The 24,982-nt window shown below is 44.7% G+C and overlaps 1 protein-coding gene across 8 annotated transcripts in view; it reads left to right on the top strand.

The window, feature by feature from the left end:
* Positions 1–24,982, top strand: part of LOC140734298 (V-set and immunoglobulin domain-containing protein 4-like) — a 44,358-nt gene that overhangs the window by 4,671 nt on the left and 14,705 nt on the right. For 3 of the 8 annotated variants that reach the window (XM_073058070.1, XM_073058064.1, XM_073058063.1), the window contains exons 2-5: positions 1,459–1,809; positions 4,875–4,931; positions 10,402–10,452; positions 16,181–16,231. In XM_073058070.1, the coding sequence (XP_072914171.1) occupies positions 1,459–1,809; positions 4,875–4,931; positions 10,402–10,452; positions 16,181–16,231 (510 nt within the window). Of the gene's footprint in view, positions 1–1,458; positions 1,810–4,874; positions 4,932–8,682; positions 10,065–10,401; positions 10,453–16,180; positions 16,232–24,982 lie in introns of those variants that run through there. The other 5 variants (XM_073058071.1, XM_073058066.1, XM_073058067.1 and 2 more) reach the window with 4 other exon arrangements.

Genomic DNA, 24,982 nt, shown 5'->3' with positions numbered 1-24,982 from the left:
AACTCACTCTGAGACGTAAGGCGAGATATCGGCTTTTATTGACTGGAAGAATGAACAAGCAGTGAGTGACCACCATACTACATCCTGGAGACTGAGAGGCCGGGCCCAGGCCTCGATCACCTTTATGCAGGGGTCTGTGGGAGGAGCCACAGGAGCAGTCAGCAGGGGGTGTGTCCAGACAGGTGTATGTAGTTCACCACAGTGAGCGACTCTCCTAATGACCTCCAGAAACTCTCCTCAGCTTCTTCAACCGTATCTCCCAAACCCAGAACTTCTACCTACTGGAAGGACCAAAGAGAAGGTCACACTCTCCAAATTGCATGCTATCCTGTTTTGAAAATATATAATTCCTACTTCATCATGGTGCATCTGGGTCTTAAAACTCTCTATCCAACATCTTCATGAGAGATCCTTCATCAAATGGACTGCCACAGTCTGAAAATGTAGCACAGCTCTTTTTCAAAGGTCATTAGGGATATTGAGTCTTCCTAGTAAAACTCAAGAATAAAAGGAGTAACTGTGGGTACTGAATGGCGAGCAAATCAAAACGAAGGCCTCACAGAAAAGTTCGGCATTGCAGCACAAGTTTTAAGACATACTATTGAACATGGAACACAAATTAAAATTAAGTATTTCTGAATACCAGAAAAAACACTTGTAAGTTATTCTGCATTTCTGTCTCTGTCAAATCTTGGTGGATGTTCATTCTACACAGAGATTGGTAACACTGAGAAGAAACAAGTGCAAATCATTATGAATATTATGAATTTCAGACTACCCCTTTAGCAGACCTGAAGCCAGTGAAAACTGTATGAAGAATTTATGCCTATTATTTTCTAATTTATTTACATATTTTTTTAGAGATACAGCAGGAGAAAAGGCCGCCCCCTGCCCAGCAACCCACCTACTTAACACTAGCCTAATCACAGGGCAATTTACAATGACCAATTGACCTACTAACCAGTACGTCTTTGGACTGTGGGAGGAAACTGGAGCACCCAGAGGAAACCCACATGCTCACGGGGAGAATATACAAACTCTTTGCAGACGGTGCTGGGATTGAACTTCAGACTCCAGAATGCCCTGAGCTGTAATAGTGCTGTGCTAATCGCTATTCTACTTTGACAGTGTTTGTGGCTTTGGTGTGAATCATATTTAAAAGACGTACACAGAACATTTTGCTCAAAGCGTTCTACCAAATTATATGGAAATAATAAACCTATCAAAATGTAATTCATTGTTTTTGTATTTTTGTCCTTAAAAAGGGTTGATCTAGTCGGTAACATTGCCAGGTGTATTTTTCCTTGTCCACTTTACTGGCTTCATTGATTGCTATATGCCCACGATTCAGTAGCAGGATGAGCCGTCTCTCTGGCAGGTTGTTCCTCAAAATAAGAGTGCACTGTTAGTGGAGCACAAACTCTATCATTTACTGTTCTCTGGTTATCTGTTTTACAGCTAATTCCCTTACACTGATTGTTCCTGAGGAGGTAAAAGGGCTATTGCGAAGATCAGTCACCATCCCCTGTTTCTATGAACCGTCTCCTCAGTACACTGATGTGGTGGTCACCTGGTACATTAATACATATGACATTCTCATACGTAGAGTTGAAAATTATGATTATATTCCACTTTCCATCAATCGGGACAGAATCACTATGAATCACAGTCCTGGAGATGTCTCACTTAAGCTGAACAAATTGGCCTACAACGATCGAGGAACTTACACTTGTGAAGTTAAGTGCCGGCTTGTTACGACATCAAAAAGAATACAAAAAAGATCGAGTGCCAACTTAATAGTGGTAAGAGGTAAGTAATATTTTGACTGCTTGTTGTTTTATACATTTTGTTCATAATTAAATATAACAACTGGCAGAATTGTTGAAAGATATTAATTTACCCAATTATGAATTAGCCATTAATTATGTCTAATTTAGTAGAGAAATTATGCACAAATTCCACAAAGCATTGAGTATAATGTGAAGCAATATTACATTGCGTGACTTACCTCACACAATAACTCCTGAAGTAAAAACATACAGTACACACACACACACACACACACACACACACACACACACACACACACACACACACACACACACACACACACACACACACACACACACACACACACACACACACACACACACACACACACACACACACACACACACACCCTCCCCCCCCCAAGGTGCCTAAGACTTTTCCACAATACTGTGCATATTGGGATTTTGTAATGCTAAACTTGGGCAACTGTTACAGTAGCTTTATAAATATTTGTTTATGGATTTTAAATCATTTTCATATGATTAGTTTTCCTTTAAGTGGAGATCTCTGATTATTCTAATAATAGTAACTGCTAGGAGCTGAGTGTGGTTGGCAAGGGATTGTTAATTGTCTGGCACTTTAGTTTTATGAACATTACCTGTCATGCATCAGCCACATATGTTGTCATCTGTTTCATACACTGTTGTCCTGCTAATGAAATTCTACATGGTACAATCCATAGTGAACTTCCTCGTTTCTAACACTGCAATAGAAGGAAGGTCATTGGTGAAATAATCGAAGATGGGTGGACCTTGGCTACTGCCCTGAAGATCCCTGCTGTGTTGCCCTGGTGCTGAAATGATGGACATCTAACAAGCACAGGCATAGTCCTGTTGATGCCCATTGACGTTCCTATTACCTTGCCACTTTGACTCTACACTCAGTCAGATGTCAAAGGCAGTCACTCTCATCTCTCCTGTTGAATTAAGCCCCTTGGCCTGCACTTGGATGAGATTGTGATGAGGACTGAAATGAAGCAGTCCGGGCAAAACTCAGACTGCGCATTGCTGATTAGGTTATTGGCTGGTAAGCGACTGTACAGTTGGAGACTCCTTCTGTCACTTTGTTGGTGTTTGATAGTGGGTTAATTAGGTGGTGATTAGCCAGTTTAGATTTGCTTCTGTTCTGTGTGAAGGGGGTATACCTGGGCAGATCCCCACATTGCCAGTGTAACTCTGGTGGAGCAGCAAATACTGAAGAGCAGGCATTCAGCATTCCAACTGGGATCACGAGTGAATCTGCAGATGCTGGAAATAAATAAAAACACAAAATGCTGGCAGAACTCAGCAGGCCAGGCAGCATCTATGGGAGGAGGTAGTGACGACGTTTTGGGCCGAACATTCCAACTGGGATGTCGCCTGGTCTGGAATTTTTACTTTTATTCAGTTCTCTCAGCCATTTTTTGATGTCACGAGGAATGAACTGAATTGGTTGGGGACTGGCTTTTGTTTGTGTGCATCTCAAGAGGAAGCTGAGAGAGATCAACTACTTTGCATGCAGGCTGAACGGGATTGTGAAAGCTTTTAGTCTTTTACCTAGCATTCATGCGCTTGCTCTCGCCATTGCTAAAAATGGGCATATTTTAGTCCTGTATTGCAGGTTCAATAGAATGGTTATTTTTGCTGAATGCTCATGAACCAAGCTTGGTTCCTTGGTTTGAAGTGATGGTAGACTGAGGGATATACCGGGTTGTGAGCTTACAGCTCGTAGGAGTGTACACTTCTGCTGCTGATGGTCCATACTACCTCATGGATGCGTGATAAATCTACTTTGAGCTTTTGATCTATGTCAGTCTGTCCTATTGGACATGTTTTAATACCAGACAGAAGTGAAGAAAAGAATTATTCTCTGCAATGACTACACGATGGTCATTTCTACCAACTGTAGCATGGACGATGCCCCTGTCACAGGCAGACTGGTTAGAACAATGGCATAGAGATTTCTCCCTCATTACCTGCTGCAGACCCTGTATGGCAGTTGCGTCCTTTAGGGCTTAACCAACTCAGTCTCTGTTGTTGCCACTAAGGTAGCCTCTATCTTAGACATGGATCCTGAAGATTCCCACAACTTTCCACTGTTGTTCAATGTGGAGAAACACTGATTTATAATCTGGGGAAGGTGGTGAGTCATATTCAGGAGGACATTTCTTTCCCTATTTTGACCGATGCTCTGGGATTTTATGAGTTCTAGCGTTGAGGATGAGGACTCTAGAGGCTGTTTCCATTCACCTGTATTTCACAGTGTTACAACTTGTGCTTTGTCTTTCTTGCTGTTGAGAGATAGAACACAGAATACACCTAGAACATAAAACAACACAGCAGAGGAAAAGGCCCATTAACCCACAATGTAGGGCCAAACTGGATAGGCTAAGATGCCTGATTAGACTAATTCAGCATGATCCACATCCCTCCACCTGCTGCATATTCATGTACCTATCTAAGAGCCTCTATCATACCTCCACTACCACTCCTGGTAGCAAGTTTCAGGCATCTGCGTTCGCTGTGCAGAAGCTCGACCTGCACATCTTCTTTCAACTTCACCCTCCTACCTTATTTACATACCAACCAGTGTTAGACATTTCAACCTTGGGGGGGGAAACATAGCAGCTCTCTACACTGTCTCTCACCATTTTATAAATCCCTATCGGGTCTCCTCTCAGCCTGTACTGCTCCAGAGAAAACAACCCAAATTTGTCCAACTCTTATAACATGTAACCTATGTAACCCCTAATCCAGGCAATGCCCTGCTAAACCTCTTCCAGATCCTCTCTAAAGCCTCCACATATTCCCTCTAATGGGGAGATCAGAATTGAATGCAATACACCTGATGCACCCTAACCAAAGTTTTATAAAGCTGCAACATACTTTCCTGACTTATGAATTCAACGCATCAATGAATATACTTATTTTACTAACTGTGAACTGCACACTGGTACTGATATAATGTGTTAATATACATACTGCCCCACTGAATGCGTTGTTTACTTATACCTTGACTCATTAATTAAAACACTGACATTAAAATTTTACCCATTATCTCCCTAGGTAATCCCTCTACCACATCTCCGGTTACTCTGTCTTCTTTGGCTCCCTCTCCCAGTGGTAAGATGATTATTCTGTTTTGATAGATCCATGTAGCATGGTTATTCTTCTCTTTAAATATGTTTTACTTGTGATATCTGTGTTGGAAAATACAAAATTATGTGCACCACTGTCAATCCTAGTCCTTCAGTAATCCCAGAGCAAAGCAGATTCCATTGTGTCTTTAAATGACTACGTAACTACATTGTAATATAATATTAGAGCAGAATATAAACTGCACTGTCTGTATTTGCTTTCAAAAGAAATATTTCCATGCAGAGAAGTGTTAGCACGGAACTATTTTCTTTGAAAGTGAATTCAGGGAGTGACAACTTCAGTACCTATGGATTCTAATTTTGTTATGGAATGTAGCTTGCACATTGCATGAGATATTACTAAATTTTGTAAGTAGTAGATGGTCTTTGCATTTGAAGAGACATTTTCTATGCCATAGCAATAACATCTAGGTATCAGAACTATTTTGCTGACTGCAAATATTTTTTTGCTGTACAGATATTGCGAAAGTCTAAGAAAATGCCAATATGTTTTTCATTCATTGTGGCTTAACTAACTACAAACTGTACTTAACATCGCCATATTATTTTTGCACATGCAGGCTGTACCTAAAACAAAGAAACAAATGTAAATCAATTTGATTTACTCAATTGGTTTTTAAAACTTCAACATTGTCTTAGAAAACAAATGTTCTGCTTGTTATATGGTGAAAGTAGAAAACATTCATAGTAAGAAACCCAAACAATCAAGGCAATAACCAGCACCTGAAAGAGTAAAACCCGTTTCAAAAGTGAAGTGACTAGCTATTTCAGAATCAGAATCAGGTTTATTATCACCGGCATGTGACGTGAAATTTGTTAACTTAGCAGCAGCAGTTCAATGCAGTACATAACTTAGCAGAGAGAGAAAAGAAATAATAAATAAAATAAAACATGATAATAAATAAACAAGTAAATCAATTGCATATAATGAATAGTTCTTTAAAAATGTGCAAAAACAGAAATACTGTATATTAAAAAAAAATGAGGTAGTGTCAAAGCTTCAATGTCCATTTAGGAATTGATGGCAGAGGGGAAGAAGCTGTTTCTGAATCACTGAGTGTGTGCCTTCAGGCTTCTGTTCCTCCTACCTGATGGTAGCAGTGAGAAAAGGGCATGTCCTGGGTGCTGGAGGTCCTTAATGATGGACGCTGCCTTTCTGAGACACCGCTCCTTGAAGATGTCCTGGGTACTTTGTAGGCTGGTGGCTAAGATGGAGCTGACTAGATGTACAACCTTCTGCAGCTTCTTTCAATCCTGTGCAGTAGCCCCTCCACACCAGACAGTGATGCAGCCTGTCAGAATGCTCTCCACGGTACAACTATAGAAGTTTTTGAGTGTATTTGTTGACATGACGAATCTCTTCAAACTCCTAATAAAGTATAGCCGCTGTCTTGCCTTCTATATGACTACATCAATATGTTGGGACCAGGTTAGATCCTCAGAGATCTTGTCACTGAGGAACTTGAAGCTGCTCACCCTCTCCACTTCTGATCCTCTATGAGGATTGGTATGTGTTCCTTCAATGACAATGAATAAGTAGACGATAATGACTGGCTTTCATTTATCTGATACTTTTCAGTCAAAAGTCAATAACTGGCCAAATAAACATTTGGTGATTATTTAAAAGGTGGCCCACTAAATGTATTAAGATTAGGAGTGAAATGTAAAGCCTGCTATAAAGTAACCACAAAGCAGCTAAACTGGTTATCATGTTGTTTTTGCAATGATACAGGATATTTGTGTCAAGCAGCACAACCACCAGTCAAAACACTTCAACACCAAACAAACTTTTTTAGAATAAACTGCTGCACCTCTCCAAGGCTTCTTAAACGGCACACATCAAGACCACAACTTCTATTCACCCAATGAACAGAGGCAGCAACTGCATCAAATCACCCCTCTCTAAACTGCATACTATCTTTATTTGGAAATACGTGACCTTGCATTACGATTGGGTCTAAGTACTAGCACTCTCTATCCAATTGCACTATGAGAGATCCTTCAATGGTTTGGTTAAAGTATTTCAAAGACGATTAGGTATATTAATAAATGCTAGTCTTCCCAGGGATATCCAAGAGTAAAAGGAATTTTTATAATGGTAGGTAATGCAGGGAGTGAAAACCAGAACAATACTGGGAAGATTAGCTTTGTAGTAATGGCAACGAGTGGTGGAAAACACAAATATTGAATGTGGATCATAAATTAAAATGAAAAATTTCCCAAAGCTTGTGCTAATTGTGTTAAATAGTTTTGTATTTCTGCTTCTACCAAATGACGGGGGATGTCTCATTCTACATATTCATTCATACCATTGAGAGGAAAGAAGATAAAGTCATTGTTGATATTATGAATTTCAAACTACCACCTTATGAAAACCAATGAAAACTCAACAAAAAATTCCATCCAATTTGTATCTGATGTGGAGGAGAATGTAGTAAAGAAGACAGTGTCATGGTTTTTGTGGTGAATAATATTAATAAGGGATAGAACATTTTACTCAAAGCACTCTGCCACGTTACATGGAAATCATAAGCTTGTCAAAATTCAATTCATCGTTTTTGCATTTTTGCCCTTAAAATGGTCTAGTCTCATTTGTGACACTTCCAGATGTGTTTCTCCTTGTCCATTCTACTGGCTTCATTGATTGCTATATAATTGGGGTTTTAAATCAGGATGGGCACTCAGCTTGGTACAAGTATGCCTTTGGCAAGTTATTCTCCAGGAAATGAAAGGGGGGACTATTTTCTAAATGGAGAGAAAATACAAAAAACTGAGATGCAAAGGGACTTGGGAGTCCTGGTGCAGGATTCTCTAAAGGTTCATTGCAGGTTGAGTCTGTGGTGAGGAAGGCAAATGCAATGTTAGCATTCATTTCAAAAGCAAGGATGTAATGTTGAGACTTTATAAAGCACTGCTGAGACCCCACTTGGAGTATTGTGAGCAGGTTTGGGCCCCTTATCTTAGAAAGGATGTGCTGGAAATGGGGAGAGTTCAAAGGAAGCTCATGAAAATGATAAAAAGAGAAAATCTGCAGATGCTAGAAATCCGAGTAACACACACAAAATGCTGGAGGAACTCAGCAGGCCAGGCAGCATCTATGGAACGTTGACTGTACTTTTTTCCATAGGTGCTGCCTGGCCTGCTGAGTTCCTATAGCATTTTTGTGTGTGTTTCACGAAAATGATTCCAAGATTGAATGGCTTGTCATATGAAGAAATTTTGATGGCTCTGGGCCTGTATTCACTGAAATTCAGAAGAATGAGGGATGACCTCACTGAAACCTATCAAATGGTGGAAGGCCTTGATGGAGTGGATGTGCAGAAAATGTTTCATATGGTGATAGAGTCTAAGACCAGAGGAAACAGCTTCAGAGTAGAAGGGCATCCTTTTACACAGAGATGAGGAGGAAATTCTTTAGCCAAAGAGTGGTGAACCTGTGGAATTCTTTGCCACAGGCAGCTGTGGAGGCCAAGACTTTTTGTACAGTATATTTAAGGCAGAGGTTGATAGATTCATGATTGGTCAGGGCATGAAGGGATATGGGGAGAAAGCAGGAAATTGGGACTGAGAGGAAAATTGGATCAGCCAATTGGTGGAGCAGATGCAATGGGCCAAATGGCTTAACTTTGCCCCTATATCTTATGGTCTTAAATACCATCATTGTTAGCGGAACACAAGCTCTACCATTTACTGTTTTCTGTTTATCTATTTTACAGCTGATTCCCTTACACTGACTGTTCCTGAGGAGGTAACAGGGCTATTGAGAAAATCAGTCACCATTCCCTGTACCTACAGGCCATCTCCTCAGTATACTCCTGTGATGGTCACTTGGTACATGAATGGAGACACCATTCTTATACGTAGATATGAAAATAGTGATCACATTCCACGTTTCATCAACTGGGGCAGAATTAGTATCAACGACTATCCTGGAGATGTCTCACTTGTCCTGAAAAACCTGGCTTACAGTGATCGAGGAACTTACATTTGTGAAGTAAAGGGGTGGTTTGCTAATGGATTAAGAAAAACAGTAAAAAGTTTAAGCGTCAATTTAATAGTTGTAAGATGTAAGTAATATTTTTGACTGTCACTTCAAATCTTTTATCAATAATAAATATATTGTTGAAATATACTGTTGAAACAATATATTGTTTCAACATCTTACATTTTCAAATGATAGATTCACAGTGATTGCCAAATGGGTCATAAAAATAACTGAACTTAGAGGCAGACAATTGTTTGAGAAGTATTTATTGAAGAAGGAAAACTGTGTTAATATTACATGTCCTTGACTTTTCATTATCATTGCAAGTTGACATTTTTGAAGCTAATTAGGGCCATGTGAAATGAGACTATTTGGGGGAGAGCATGCTGGAGGGATGAGCAATAGCAGCAAGAAAGGAATAACCAAAAGAGATCTGATAGCTGGAGAATGAGAGTTATTAATGGACAAATGCTAATTATGCAAAACAAAGTAACATTTAAAATTGGTTTGTTTACTTCAGCGTTAAGTCCTAATAAACTTTCTCCGAATGAAGTGCTGTTGGCTTTGAACAAAATACTCAATTGCCCAGATCATTCCAACAATGTCAGCTTCTCCAACAGAGCAGCTCTGATTTTTATGATTCAATGTTAATAAATACATTGATAAAATAAAAGCAAACTAAACTGATTTATTATGATTGAGGTCTTTTTGAATCAATTGATACATTGATTCATTATTAGTTTTTCACATATGAAGATAAAACCATCTATTATTTCACCCATTATCTTCCTATCTTTACCCTCTGACAATTCTCCTGCTGGTCTGTCCCCTGAGGTTATTCTCATCAGTGGTGAGATTATTGCATTAAAATGGGTCCATGCAATATGATCTATTCCTCTGTAAACTCATTTTAACATGTGATTTATATGTTAGGAAATTAGGAGCTACTTGCCTGAGGTCAGTTCTAGTTCTTCATCGATGCTATGATGGATTTGTGAGCACAGTGAACACTCCTTGCTAAGACGGTAGAACAATATTTCATCCGGGCATATCCTTAGGGTAAATGAAGGTAAAAATCTGCGTGGAAATCGTTCCTCTGAAAGAAAATCAAGCGATGAAGGATTCCAAAACCTGTGGCTATCAATAGTTTTGTTGTCTTCATTTGTAGATAATTTTCATCTTAGTGTCAAAATGACTTAGAATATAGGTAAAGCCATCAGCTCTTTACAAATGATTTGTTGTCATATTACAACCATGTCAAGATGTCAAATTAATATAATTAAATGCTTGAACTTTCAGGGTGTCCAGAAACCAGAAAAAATAAGTATGTTTTGCCTTAATTGTTATCTAACAAAAAGCTGGTACAGGTTCAAAATTAACGCCCTAGTTTTCCATCCTCCGGCTGAAACTAAAAGAAGGATAAATCTCCATCTAATATTATTTTCCACAGCACTACCTTCCACAAGATCTCCAACAAGTCTGACCTCTAATCCCATCAGTGGTAAGCTTATAGTTTTTATGTTTGTAGCTTCATGCCATGTCACTGTATTTTTTTTACAATTCTGTTCTGGGAAAGTGTAGAATTGTGTGCTCATCTGTCAATCTTCCACATCTACGTCATTACTGGTGAAGTATCTCTGAGCACATCAGTTACTATTGTGCTGCTGAATGTGTTCTGGAGACTCATCTAAAGCAGTGATTTCCTTGAATCTTTAAAAAAAAGCAAAAGTGAGAACCATCAATTTGACCAAATACAACACATAGTAACTAAAACCTCCAATCGTTCCTCCATTCCAGAATCCAGCAGTGGAAATAGGTAAAATGTTTGATAGACTTGTATTAATGGCCTTGATTCAATGTTTATGAGAAGTGTACAACTGATTACATAGGCTAACCTGCATCTCCGTCCCTGTGATGCCAAATGCCTGCAAATTGCAGCACCACATGTAACCAACTATTATTAATCTGAATTTGGTTAATATTGTCTGCAGCTTTGATGCAATTTAGGGAAGTCTATGAGAGTGTTTATCATTGCTAGGTAATGTTGGGGACGGCGGGTTGGACCTCCGCTAGTTTGCAGGTCACCCCTGGGCGAGGGGTGATAAGCATTCCCCCCCCCCATCAGTGCCGTGTGAAGCTCTGGGAGCATATCACAAGTCCTGGTTATGTGACCACTGTCACCAGGCAGACAATGTCTGAAGAGTTTTGATAGTGGCTGGGGTCACCTGTCTTGTAAAGACATTGCCCAAAAGGAGGCAATGGCAAACCACTTCTGTAGAAAATTTGAAAAGAACAAAAGAATATAGGTAATGCACCATCAATAACTCTCCGAGACGTGAGGCGAGATATAGGCTTTTATTGGCTGGAAGAAAGAACAAGCAGCAATTGACCACCACACTGCATCCTGGAGACTGAGACCAGGGCTCAGGCTCCAATCGCCTTTATACCGGGGTCTGTGGGAGGAGCCACGGTCTGTGAGAGGAGCCACAGGAGCAGTCAGCAGGGAGGCATGTCCAGAAAGGTATATGTAGTTCACCACATTCACCCCCCCTTTGTTTTAAAAGAGAGTCCCCATGGGGCGAAGTTTCTTACAAGTATATTTACAGGTTAAGTCTATCAGATGGTCGAATCTGTCGCTGCGATCTACGTAGCACCGGCTGTGATTGCACAGGTGCCGGTGGTGGTGATTGCACAGGTGCCGGTGGTGGTGATTACACAGGTGCCGGTGGTGGTGATTGCACAGATGCCGGTGGTGGTGATTGCACAGGTGCCGGTGGTGGTGATGGCACAGGTGCCGGAGGTGGTGATTACACAGGTGCCGGTGGTGATTGCACCGGAGACGGTGGTTGTGCTGGTTCCGGCCTGACTGGAAGTGTCAGCCCACTAGGCGTCAGTGATCCCTCATGCGTGTGCGAGGCGCCTGGTATATGCGCGTGCGAGACGCCCGGTATAGGAGTGTCGTGAGGAGTCTGTGTAGGGCTCGGTGTGCGTGGTGTCACCTTGGGTACAGGGTTCTTAGTTACCGTGGAGTGTTCGGGGTAGTGGTCTGCTGCTCCTGCGGGCGCCAGGTAGTGGATGGAGACCGTGTCCTCCCGCCCATCAGGTAAGACCACGTAGGCATACTGGGGGTTCGCATGTAGAAGGTGAACCCTCTCGACCAGCGGGGAGTATTTATTGCTCCTCGCATGTTTCCGGAGCAGCGCTGGCCCTGGGGACGTCAGCCAAGCTGGTAGGGTGGTCCCAGTGGCAGACTTCCTGGGAAAAGAGAATAGGTGCTTGTGAGAGGTGGCATTGGTGGACGTACATAACAGGGAGCGGATAGAGTGGAGTGCATCGGGGAGGACCTCCTGCCATCGAGAGACCGGCAACCCTTTTGACTTAAGGGCTAAAAGTGTGGCCTTCCACACTGTGGCATTCTCCCTCTCCACCTGTCCATTTCCCTGGGGATTATAGCTCGTGGTCCTACTAGTAGCAATGCCCCTAGCCAGCAGGTACTGGCGCAGCTCGTCACTCATAAAGGAGGACCCTCTATCACTGTGGATATAGCAGGGATATCTGAACAGAGTGAAGAGCTGGCGCAGGGCTTTTATGACGGATGTGGCAGTGGTGTTGGGGCAGGGGATGGCAAAGGGGAACCGCGAGTACTCGTCGATAATGTTGAGAAAGTAGACATTGTGGTCGGTGGAGAGAAGGGGGCCCTTAAAGTCAACACTCAGTCGCTCAAAGGGGCGGGTGGCCTTGATAAGTTGTGCCTTTTCAGGACGGTAGAAGTGCGGTTTGCACTCAGCGCAGACTTGACAGTCCCTGGTCATCGTCCTGATGTCCTCAAGGGAGTACGGCAGGTTCCGGGCTTTCACAAAATGGTAAAATCGGGTAACCCCCGGATGGCAAAGATCTGCATGGAGGGTGTATAGCTGGTCGAGCTGCGCGCTGGCACACGCTCCCCGGGATAGGGCATCAGGGGGCTCATTGAGCCTTCCAGGCCGGTACAGGATATCATAGTTGTAGGTGGAGAGTTCTATTCTCCACTGCAAAATTTTATCATTTTTGATTTTGCCCCGCTGTTGGTTGCTGAACATGAACGCAACCGAGCACTAGTCGGTCAGCAAGGTGAACCTTTTGCCAGCAAGATAGTGCCTCCAGTGCCTAATAGCTTCCACTATGGCCTGGGCTTCTTTCTCCACCGCAGAGTGCCGAATTTCAGGGCCTTGAAGGGTACGAGAGAAGAATGCTACCGGCCTTCCTGATTGATTGAGGGTAGCAGCCAGCACGAAATCGGAGGCGTCACTCTCTACTTGGAAGGGAATGGTCTCATCCACCGCATGCATCGTTGCTTTGGCAATGTCCCCTTTAATGTGGCTGAAGGCCGCGCGGGCCTCGGCAGAGAGGGGAAATGTGGTGGACTTGACCAGGGGGCGGGCCTTGTCTGCATAATGAGGGACCCATTGGGCGTAATAGGAAAAGAAGCCCAGACACCGTCTGAGGGCTTTGAGGGTGGTGGGAAGAGGGAGTTCTAACAGGGGGCGCATACAGTCGGGATCAGGGCCAATGACCCCGTTCTCCACGACATACCCAAGGATAGCGAGTCAGGTGGTTCCGAACACACACTTGTCCCTGTTATAAGTAAGGTTCAGGGCTTTGGCCACTTGGAAAAATCGTTGGAGGTTGGCGTTGTGATCCGGCCAGTCGTGACCACAGATGGTTATGTTATCCAGATATGGGAATGTGGCCTTCAGTTGGCACTGGTCCACCATCCGGTCCATTTCCCTCTGGAAGACAGAGACACCATTTGTGACACCGAAGGGGACGTGCAGGAAGTGATAGAGCCTGCCGCCCGCCTCGAAGGCGGTGTAGGGGCGGTCCTCTGGGCGGATGGGGAGCTGGTGATAAGCGGATTTCAGATCTATTGTCGAGTACACCTTGTACTGAACTATCTGGTTGACCATATCTGCGATGCGGGGTAGGGGGTGCGCGTCAAGCTGCGTGAACCTATTGATGGTCTGGCCACAGTCCACGGCCATCCTATTTTTCTGCCCGGTTCGTACAACAACCACCTGGGCCCTCCAAGGACTTGTGCTTGGCTCAATGATCCCCTCCCTGAGCAGCCGCTGCACCTCTGACTGAATGAAGGCCCTGTCCCCCGCGCTGTACCTCCTGCTTTTAGTTGCCACAGGTTTACAGTCGGGGGTTAGGTTGGCGAACAGCGGTGGGGGAGGGATCTTGAGGGTGGAGAGGGTGCAAGTGGTGTCAGTAGCGCAGCTGTCGGCATGGTGCTGGTTGGGATATGTGGGTCGGTGTGTGTGTGTGGTCAGTAGCGGGGTATATGACAAAGTCCCACAAAACTGAGGATTCCTGACAGTGAGTGGTGGGAGGGGCCCGTCATATGACATAGTCACACTTTCGAGGTGGCTCTGGAAGTCCAGCCCCAATAGCACAGGCGCGCACAGTTGAGGCATGACCAGTAGCGCAAAGTCCCGATATTCTGTGCCCTGCACCACCAATGTCGCTACACAACCCACCCGGACATCTGTGGAATGCGACCCAGAAGCCATGGCGACTCTCTGGCTTACCAGCCGTGTCACGAGTCCGCAGCGTTGCACCGTGTCCTGGTGAATAAAACTCTCAGTGCTGCCCGTGTCAAACAGGCAGCTAGTCCTGTGCCCCTCCACCAGGATGTCCATCATTGACCTTGCAAGCTGGTGTGGGGTGCTTTGGTCGAGGGTTACAGAGGCCAGAGTTGAACCGCCGTCTTGGTGCCTGGTAAGCACCGGTGGGTTGGGGGCAGGGCGAGGTGACGCCGACAAAGATGGCCGCCCCATGCCTCGCACGAGGCGGGCAGGCAAGATGGCGGCCCCCATGCCTCACACGCAGTGCTGCCCGACCCCACTCATGGTTCAGACTTACAGACCTTGGTGAAATGGCCCTTCTTCCCGCAGCTGGAGCAGGTCGCTTCTCGGGCCGGGCAGCGTTTTCGGGGGTGCTTTCCGAGTCCGCAGAAGTAACACTGCGCGGGCTTGCGACTGGCAGCAGCTGTGGTCGGTTTCGGGGAGTTCGTGGACTTGCGACTGGCAGCGGTGGGTGGCGGGGTCTGCAGTGCCATGGAACCGGTGGGGGATCGCGCGGCTGGACAGCGTCAGCGTTGTGCAGAGCAGCCTCCAGCGTGACGGCCGTCTCGATCGCCGAGCGTAAGGTAAGATCGGCATTTTCCAGCAGCCGCTGGCGCATGTACACTGACCTGATCCCCGTAACGAAGGCGTCTCGTACCAGGAGCTCCGAATGCTGCTCCGCCGTCAGACCTTTGCAGTCGCAAGTTCGCACGAGTGTCTGTAGGGCTCGGAGAAACTCCCCGCTCGACTCTCCGGGTCGCTGTCGCCGGGTTGCTGTCGCCGCGTCGCTAAGCGATGTCTTGCATAGACAGTGTTCGCTGGCCGCAGGTACTGTCTTTTGAGGGCGTCCAGTGCCCCTTGGTAGGTCGGTAGGTCCCTGATAAGGGAGAATACTTTCGGACTTAATCTAGATAATAATATTTTGTACATTGTGGCAGGCTCAGTCACTGGAATCTGCTCCAAGTATGATTGGAAGCATGCAAGCCAGAGTTCAAAGGCAAGAGCTGCTTCGGAGTCTTGAGGATCAAGGTCTAATTTTTCCGGACGTAAAATGCTTTCCATGTTTTAAACTTCCAGCCAATAAAATTGATGCACCATCAATAACTCTCTGAGACGTGAGGTGAGATATAGGCTTTTATTGGCTGGAAGAAAGAACAAGCAGCAATTGACCACCATACTACATCCTGGAGACTGAGACCAGGGCTAAGGCCCCAATCGCCTTTATACCAGGGTCCGTGGGAGGAGCCACAGGAGCAGTCAGCAGGGGGTCTGTGGGAGGAGCCACAGGAGCAGTCAGCAGGGTCTGTGGGAGGAGCCACAGGAGCAGTCAGCAGGGGGGGGGGGGCGTGTCCAGACAGGTAAATGTAGTTCACCACAATAGGTGAAGCCATCAGATCTTTACAAATGATTTGTTGTCATATTACAACCATGTTGAGATATCAAATTAATATAATTAAATGCATGAACTTTCAGGGTGTCCAGAAACCAGAAAAAATAAGTATGTTTGCCCTAATTGTTATCTAACAAAAAGCTGGTACAGGTTCAAAATTAACGCCCTAGTTTTCCATCCTCCGGCTGAAACTAAAAGAAGGATAAATCTTCATCTAATATTATTTTCCACAGCACTACCTTCCACAAGATCCCCAACAAGTCTGACCTCTAATCCCATCAGTGGTAAGCTTATAGTTTTTATGTTTGTAGCTTCATGCCATGTCACTGTATTTTTTTTTACAATTCTATTCCGGGAAAGTGTCAAATTGCGTGTCATCTGTCAATCTTCCACATCTACGTCATTACTGGTGAAGTATCTCTGAGCACATCAGTTACTATTGTGCTGCTGAATGTGTTCACCGTTGGTATCTTACAATGGCAGGAGATAAAGCAACGAAGGTAAATGTTTGGCAATTTTTCTTTCACTCGGTTATTGGTTATATACTTGCTCTTGCCAAGGATATAAGGACAAGTTTCTGCTGCCCCGTTGAAAACTGATTGTGCACCAAATCTGGGAAGTATACGTAAACGCGAGTCCTGAGACTGTCATCATGATAAATGGCAGATCGAATGGATCACGGAGTAAAATAAGTCCTAAAAATGACAGTTAGTTATTGCACTTAATATGATTGTCCATACATTGTGTCATGTATGTATGCTGATGTTTATTAAGTAATTTATCAAAGAGAATTTCATGGTTATCTAACAGGTGGCCCATACAAAGCGTTAAGATAAGTTTAGTAATGTAATATCAACAAACAGGAGCTGCAGGTTGGGCCCACAATGAGTTTGAAGGACTTTATTAGTTTTCAAGGAATTGATTGATGTGACTTCAGATTTTACTCTGAATAGCTTCATCTGCTGTTTTTCACCGAACCAATGGTCTCAGTGGAATGGATATTCATCGTCTGTAGAAACTGTACATTTACCAAGGCAGTTATAGGTTTTCTAAGAGACTCATCAAAAGCAGTGATTTCCTTGAATCTTTAAAAAAAGCAGAAGTGAGAACCATCAATTTGACCAAATACAACCCATAGTAACTAAAACCTCCAATCGTTCCTCCATTTCAGAATCCAGCAGTGGAAATAGCTAAAATGTTTGATAGACTTGTATTAATGGCCTTGATTCAATGTTTATGAGAAGTGTACAACTGATTACATAGGTTAACCTGCATCTCCGTCCCTGTGATGCCAAATGCCTGCAAATTGCAGCACCACATGTAACCAACTATTATTAATCTGAATTTGGTTAATATAGTCTGCAGCTTTGATGCAATTTAGGGAAGTCTATGAGAGTGTTTATCATTGCTAGGTAATGTTGGGGACGGCGGGTTGGACCTCCGCTAGTTTGCAGGTCACCCCTGGGCGAGGGGTGATAAGCATCCCCCCCCCCCCCATCAGTGCCATGTGAAGCTCTGGGAGCATATCACAAGTCCTGGTTATGTGACCACTGTCACCAGGCAGACAATGTCTGAAGAGTGTTGATAGTGGCTGGGGTCACCTGTCTTGTAAAGACACTGCCCAAAAGGAGGCAATGGCAAACCACTTCTGTAGAAAATTTAAAAAGAACACTCATTGTCATACACGTTGTATGTTGTTGACTTCAGGAGGGCATGGAGCGACCACTCCCCGCTGAACATCGACAGCTCTTTGGTAGAGATCGTTAAGAGCACCAAGTTTCTTGGTGTTCACCTGGTGGAGAATCTCACCTGGTCCCTCAACACCAGCTCCGTAGCAAAGAGAGCCCAGCTGCGTCTCTACTTTCTGCGAAGGCTGAGGAAAATTCATCTCCCACCCCGCCCCCCCATCCTCATCACATTCTCCAGGGGTTGTATCGAGAGCATCCTGAGCAACTGCATCACTGCCTGGTTCGGAAATTGCACCATCTCGGATCGCAAGACCCTGCAGCGGATAGTGAGGTCAGCTGAGAAGATCATTGGGGTCTCTCTTCCCGCCATCACGGACATTTACACTACACGCTGCATCCGCAAAGGAAACAGCATTATGAAGGACCCCATGCACCCCTCATACAATCTCTTCTCCCTCCTGCCGTCTCGGAAAAGGCTCCGAAGCATTCGGGCTCTCATGACCAGACTATGTAACAGTTTTTTCCCCCAAGCTATAAATAATAAACAGGGCACCTTGGAGCCTGGACTGACACCTTGCTCTATTGTCCTGTTTATTATTTATTGTAATGCCTGCACTGTTTTTGTGCACTTTACGCAGTCCTGTGTAGGTTTGTAGTCTAGTGTAGCTGTAGTGTTCTCGCACAGGTGTAAAAGAACTCTGAACTAAACACCAAGCTTAAACCAGTCAATGAGGCGGTCCCAGTAAGATTAACCGTTTACTGTTCACTCTTCCACATTAACGTATGGTGAAAAGGCGTTGCTTCTCTGATGTTTCTTGTGCGTAGAAAGAAAACTTTTCTTGCGCTGATCCTGCACACACAAGCCCCCTCTGTCCCGTTTCTCCAAACCGGTATTTTCCCACAAGACGCGGCGAAACCGGGTGTGACGTTATTGCATGCCGCGATATATCACAGACAACGAATTTACTTTAAACAATCTTAACTTTAACTAGAAAATGATAACAAATGAATTACTAAAGTGAAAATATAATAAACTAAGCAAATGCCATAAAGGCAATACACTCCATGCCTGACCTTCGTAGGGTCACAATGAACATAATACAAAACTTCAGTCTCTAAATCAGTCCTTAGGTAGAAGTAGAATGACTTCTGCAACTGGCCTTTGGTAAATTTTCACATCACCTTGGTCAGAAGTTTTCAACTCAACCTTCCTGACATGTCCATCCCTACTAGGGAATGTGGCAGTGATTCTGGCCATTGGCCAGCTGTTGCGGGCGATTTGCTTGTCCCTGAGCAGGACTAAATCTCCAACTTGAAGATTCCTGCAGGGTTCTGTCCACTTTTGTCTGTGTTGCAACAAAGATATTCATGTCTCCAACGAGACCAGAACCGATTTGCCAGAGCCTGGACCTGTCTCCATTGCTTTGTGTACAAATCCTTATCAGAGAAGTCCCCTGGTGGAGGGGCAGCTCCTGCCTTCTGCTTAAGGAGCATTGATGGCGAGAGTATGAAGGGGTTTTCCGGGTCAGAAGACACAGGTAGGAGTGGTCGTGCATTTATAATGGCTGTGACCTCTGCCATTAGTGTGCACAGTACCTCGTGGGTCAATCGGGTGCGTTGCTGCAGAAACACTGAATCAAGAATTCTTCTGGCGATACCAATCATCCGCTCCCATGCGCCTCCCATGTGAGAGGCGTGTGGTGTGTTGAACTCCCAGTTGCATCCCTGCTGACTGAGGTACTTTTACACCATTTTGTCCATCCCCAGCTCCTTTGACACTCCAACAAAGTTCGTGCCGCAATCAGACCTTAACTGTTTTGCAGGGCCTCTTAGCACAAAGAAGTGCCTGAGAGCGTTAATGCAGCTTGATGTATCCAAAGATTCGATGACCTCAATGTGTAACGCTCTTGAACTCATGCAGCTAAACATGATGGCCCACCGCTTGCTCTCTGCTTGTCTTCCTCTGGTGCGTCTCGTAGTGATAGTCCAGGGACCAAATACGTCGAGCCCCACATATGTAAAAGGAGGGCAGGCTTCGAGGCGTTCTGGTGGGAGGTCCGCCATACGTTGAGCTTCCAACTTGCCTTGCAGTTTCCTGCAGGTTACACATTTATGAAGTACTGAATTGATCAGTGTTTTACCTCCCAAGATCCACAGTCCCGCTGCCCTTATTGCTCCTTCCATCAGGTGACGGCCCCGATGCTTTACCTGTTCATGGTGATGGCGAGTGAGCAGTAAGGACACATGGCTGTCTTTGGGCAGGATTACTGGACTCTTCTGCAGCTGGAAGTTGGGAGTGTATTAACCGGCCTCCAATGCAGATGATATCGTTCTTCAGGATCGGGTTGAATTTCCTCAGAGGGCTGTCCTTTGGTATTGGTTTATTAGCTTGGAGAGCCGAAAATTCCCTTGCAAAAGCTGCTCTTTGAGTTGCTTTAAAGATAACGTCCTTTGCCTGGGCCAATTCGTCCGCAGTGCGAGGTAAGTTACATTTGTGCCGTAAGAAACGGAGGAAATTGTGATGGTCCTCCTGTACTAAGAAGCAATGGAACATCTGCTGGATGTCCGCTAAGATTGCGACCTTCTCCTTCCGGAAGCGCAGCAGGACCCCGAGAAGGATATTGTTAAGGTCGAGGCCTGTCAGGAGCACGTCATTAAGGGAGATACCAGCACACTGAGCACTGGAGTCAAAGACCACCCTGATCTGATTGGGCTTTTGTGGGTGGTAAACCCCAAACGTTGGGAGGTACCAGCACTCCTCGCCTTCCCTCAGTGGCAGCGCTACTTCAGCATGTCCGTTAGTGAAGATCTTCTCCATAAATGCTACGTATTGTTGCTGCATCTCAGGTTTCCTTTTCAGGGTTTTTTGCAAGGACGTGAACCACTTGACTGCCTGCTCTTTGTTGTTTGGCAAGCGCTGGTGTGGTTCTCTGAAAGGTAGTGGGGCGACCCAATTATTTGCTTCATCTCTGAAGACCTTGGTGTCCATTATTTTTAAGAAAATGACATCTTGCGCTGATGGAGCAAGTTTATTATCATGCTCAGTTTGAGCGAAGACTGACTGACCCAGCGTCTTGTCGGTTTACTTTACATTTGTTAAAGCCTTGTCGTGCTTCCTTGATACACATGAAACTTGTGCAGGGTTGAAAAATTGAATGGCGGCCACTCTCTAGCACATTGGTCTTGAGAGTGTTAACTGTCGGTTTGTGTACATTGCCAAGGCACACCTCTCCTATCACCACCCAGCCCAGATCCAGGCGTTGGGCAAAGGGGGCGTCGTGTGGTCCATTGACCTGCTGCCTAACCTTGTGTACCCGGAGAACATCTCTTCCTAATAGCAGGAGTATTTCTGCTTTTGGATCCAGCTCTGGGATGTGTTTAGCGATGTGGTGGAGATGTGGCTGGTGTAGCACCGCACTTGGCGTCGGGATCTCAGTGCGGTTATTCAAAATTTCATCGCACTCTAAGAGTGGAGGGAGACAGATGACGACTTTACCATCCAGGGACTCGATCTGGAAGCCTTCTGCCTTCCTTCCATAAGTTTCCACGCTGCCTGAGCAAGTTCTAAGGTAGTATGGGAACTGATTACTCTCAATGTTGAACAAGTCAAAGAACACTGGTCTGACTAGTGAGCGATTGCTCTGATCGTCCAGAATTACGTAGGCTTTGATGGCCTTGTCTTTGGCTCCCTTAGGGTACACCTTAGTGAAGCAGATCTTTGAACAAGAACGGCTTGACTGAGCTTCACCGCAAACTTCTGTGCAGCTCGAGCTGACAACAGTTGTCCTGGAGTGAGCCTCTCCCTCCCCGCCGTCCTGTTGTGGGGGTGAAGGAGCTTTGTCGGTTTGTGGTAACGGGCCGGGATGCATGGCCCCATCGTGATTAGTGCTATTACAGTCCGGGCACTTCACGGAGATCGTACACTCTCTAGCAAGGTGAGAGGTAGAGGAACAGCATTTAAAACATATTTTTTTCTCCTTGAGAAGGGCCATCCTCTCTTCAAGGGGTTTTTTCCTAAACGTTCTGCATTTTTTGAGGGGGTGGGGTTTGTTGTTGTGGTGAACTAGATATACCTGTCTGACTGCTCCTGTGGCTCCTCCCACAGACCCTGCTGACTGCCCCTGTGGCTCCTCCCACAGATCCCTGTATAAAGGCGACTGTGGCCTGCTGCTCTCCCTCATTTTCCCAGGATGTAGTGTTGTTCTTCAGTCAATAAAAGCCGATATCTCACTTCCTAAGTCTCAGCGTGAGTTATTGATGGTGCATCAGTTGTGCAATGGACAATTCTTGCTAGGGTCATTGTTAGTTGTAAAGACTTCAGTTTTACGCACTGAGACAGGTTTATTGATGTTGAAATTATTCAAAGTGGATTTAACTGGCTTGGTGTAAATTGTACTGCTACCTGGACTCATGAAGCTAGGGTCGTTTCGCTTCTTCGCCTCCTTGCACACAAACCTCGTGAAATACTCAAAGGGAGGAAATCGACCATCGTTCTCTTCCTTGTACTCTGAGCCAACAGACACCCACCTTTCCTGCAGCCCAAATGAAAGTTTGTCCACGATTGGTCTAATCCCGTATGAAGTATCTAGGTATGATAGACCAGTTAAATAGCCATCTTCTTTGGCGCCTTGAATCTCCATGAGTAAATCTCCGAGCTCTCTTAACTTAGTGTGGTCCTTGGCTGACACCTTAGGAAAATTTTCCAGACGTCGAAATAGTGCCGTTTCAATAATTTCAGGGGCCGCATAGCCCTCCCGAAGTCTCTACCATGCTTTGTGTAAGGCTAGCTTGGGGTTGTTAATGTACACTGAACATATGCGTCTCACCTGTTCGCATGATTCTTTTCCCAGCCATTTTGTCATAAGATCCAACTCTTGGATTGCTCCGAGCTGGACTCTGTGGATAGCGTTGGCGAATGAGGAGTACCATGCATGGTCATTTTCAGGTTTATCGTCAAACTGGTATAGTCCTGAAAAGACGAGATCTCGTCGTGCTAAATACTGTGCCATGGGTTCAACTGCAAGTGGCATGCGGGCTGGGGAAATATGTCGGCGTGTATATGACTGAGGGTGTACATTTGTTATGGGATTTGCTGTTCTGAATTCAGCCTTTGCCTCTCTTCTCGCCAAATCTGGTAAGTTTGGTGTCGAGAAGTATTTGTCATCAGCCCTTTCATTCTTGAATTCATCGCGGAGTTGCAAGGGTAAATTGCCTTCCTCAGGTGAATGTGATGCAATTGGGCCTCTCTGAGACTCCTCGTGAGGTGGGATGTTAGCATATAAGTATGGAGAGGAAGAACGAATCTTCAAGTCCATTTGAGATCGGACATAGTTGCTTGTGCGTTCCAATCTGGTCTTTTCTGAAGTAGATTTTACGTCAACCAGAACATGCATTTCTTCAGCACTTTCTATTATCTCTGCTTCCACCCTGGCAGCTTCTGCTTCTCGGTGTAGCATCAGCACTTCTAACTCTGACTCTATCCTTGCCCTTTCCAACTGGTTTTCGGCTTCTCTAGCAGCCTCTTCCTTTTTCAATTTTGCTTCTTGTTTGGCGTAGAACACTCGCACCTTGGCGGCTTCTGCCTTAACTCTTGCTTGGGCAGCCTTACTTGATGATGCCCTACTGCCCCTGTCGCTGGATGGCAACGACTTGATGCTGGATCGAGTTGTCATTGCAGCACTTGAAACACCTGATAATGCCGCCTTTTCACTGTAGTGTTCTCGCACAGGTGTAAAAGAGCTCTGAACTAAACACCAAGCTTAAACCAGTCAATGAGGCGGTCCCAGTAAGATTAACCGTTTACTGTTCACTCTTCCACATTAACGTATGGTGAAAAGGCGTTGCTTCTCTGATGTTTCTAGTGCGTAGAAAGAAAACTTTACTTGCGCTGATCCTGCACACACAAGCCCCCTCCTTCCCGTTTCTCCAAACCGGTATTTTCCCACAAGACGCGGCGAAACCGGGTGTGACATCATCGCATGCCGCGATATATCACAGACAACGAATTTACTTTAAACAATCTTAACTTTAACTAGAAAATGATAACAAATGAATTACTAAAGCGAAAATATAATAAACTAAACAAATGCCATAAAGGCAACACAGTAGCTTTCTCTGTAACACACACAAAATGCTGGTGGAACGCAGCAGGCCAGGCAACATCTATAGGGAGAAGTGCTGTCGACGTTTTGGGCCGAGACGTCAGGACTGACGAAGGGTCTCAGCCCGAAACATTAACAGTGCTTCTCCCTATAGATGCTGCCTGGCCTGCTGTGTTCCATCAGCATTTTGTGTGTGTTGTTTGAATTTCCAGCATCTGCAGATTTCCTCGTGTGTAGCTTTCTCTGTGTTGTTTTTTAACGTAGTTCAGTCTAATTTTTGTACTGTGTCATATAACACATGTACTGTTGTCTCATTTTTACTGTGTACTGTACCAGCAGTTATGGTCAAAATGACAATAAAAGTGACTTGACTTGTACAACGTGGCACATAATGATGTTGGTGATGATCATGATATAACATTGAACAGCAGGGGGCAGTAATAATTCACCAGTCAAGTATTCTGTTGTAATTCTCACCTGATGTGAATTATTGCATGGTTCACTCGTCAAAAGCAGTGCCTTCCTTGATGTTTAACAAAAAACCTGAGAGTGACATGGACGGGGTGATCAATTGGCCAGACCTGTTATATACAGTAATTAAAACTTCCAGTCATTCTTCCATCCCAACATCCAGCAGTTTCTGATTAATTACAGTGCACCTTGTAACCTGTATTGAAAAAAAGTACATGGGCAGCACATTAGTGTAGTGTTTGGGGCAATGCTTTACAGTACAGTTCAATTCATGCTTTTTACGTTCTCCCCGTGACCTCATGCTCTGGTTTCCTCTGGGTGCTCTGGTTTCCTCCCACAGTCCAAAGATGTACTGGTTGGTAGTTTAATTGGTCATTGGAAATTGTCCTGTGATTAGACCTGGATTAAATTGGGGGGTTGCTGGGTGGTGTGGCTTGAAGGGTCTTGCTGGATATCTAACAAGGATGTCATGAATAGAGCAAGCACAATAAGAGAAATAATGTTTGAGATCATGAAAAGGCAATGTAACTTCATTGGACATGTGATTAGGAACGAGGAGTTAGAATGCACAGTACTTATGGGGAAGATTGAAGGGTAGAAAGCAAGAGGAAGGCAAAGACAAATGATGATGGAGACAGCAGCCAGAGAACTGGAAATGAATACCAATGAATTGATCCACTTGACCTGAAACAGGAGTGTGTGGGCCATGGCAGTCAAAGCTCAAACTGAGCATGGAACCTGATGATGATGATGATTCCATGCTGTATCTCAATAA

The sequence above is a fragment of the Hemitrygon akajei genome, chromosome 10, assembly GCF_048418815.1.
Source record: "Hemitrygon akajei chromosome 10, sHemAka1.3, whole genome shotgun sequence".
NCBI lineage: Eukaryota > Metazoa > Chordata > Chondrichthyes > Myliobatiformes > Dasyatidae > Hemitrygon > Hemitrygon akajei.
Note: the sequence above shows the minus strand (reverse complement) of the source record. Positions and strands in the feature narration are given on the sequence as shown.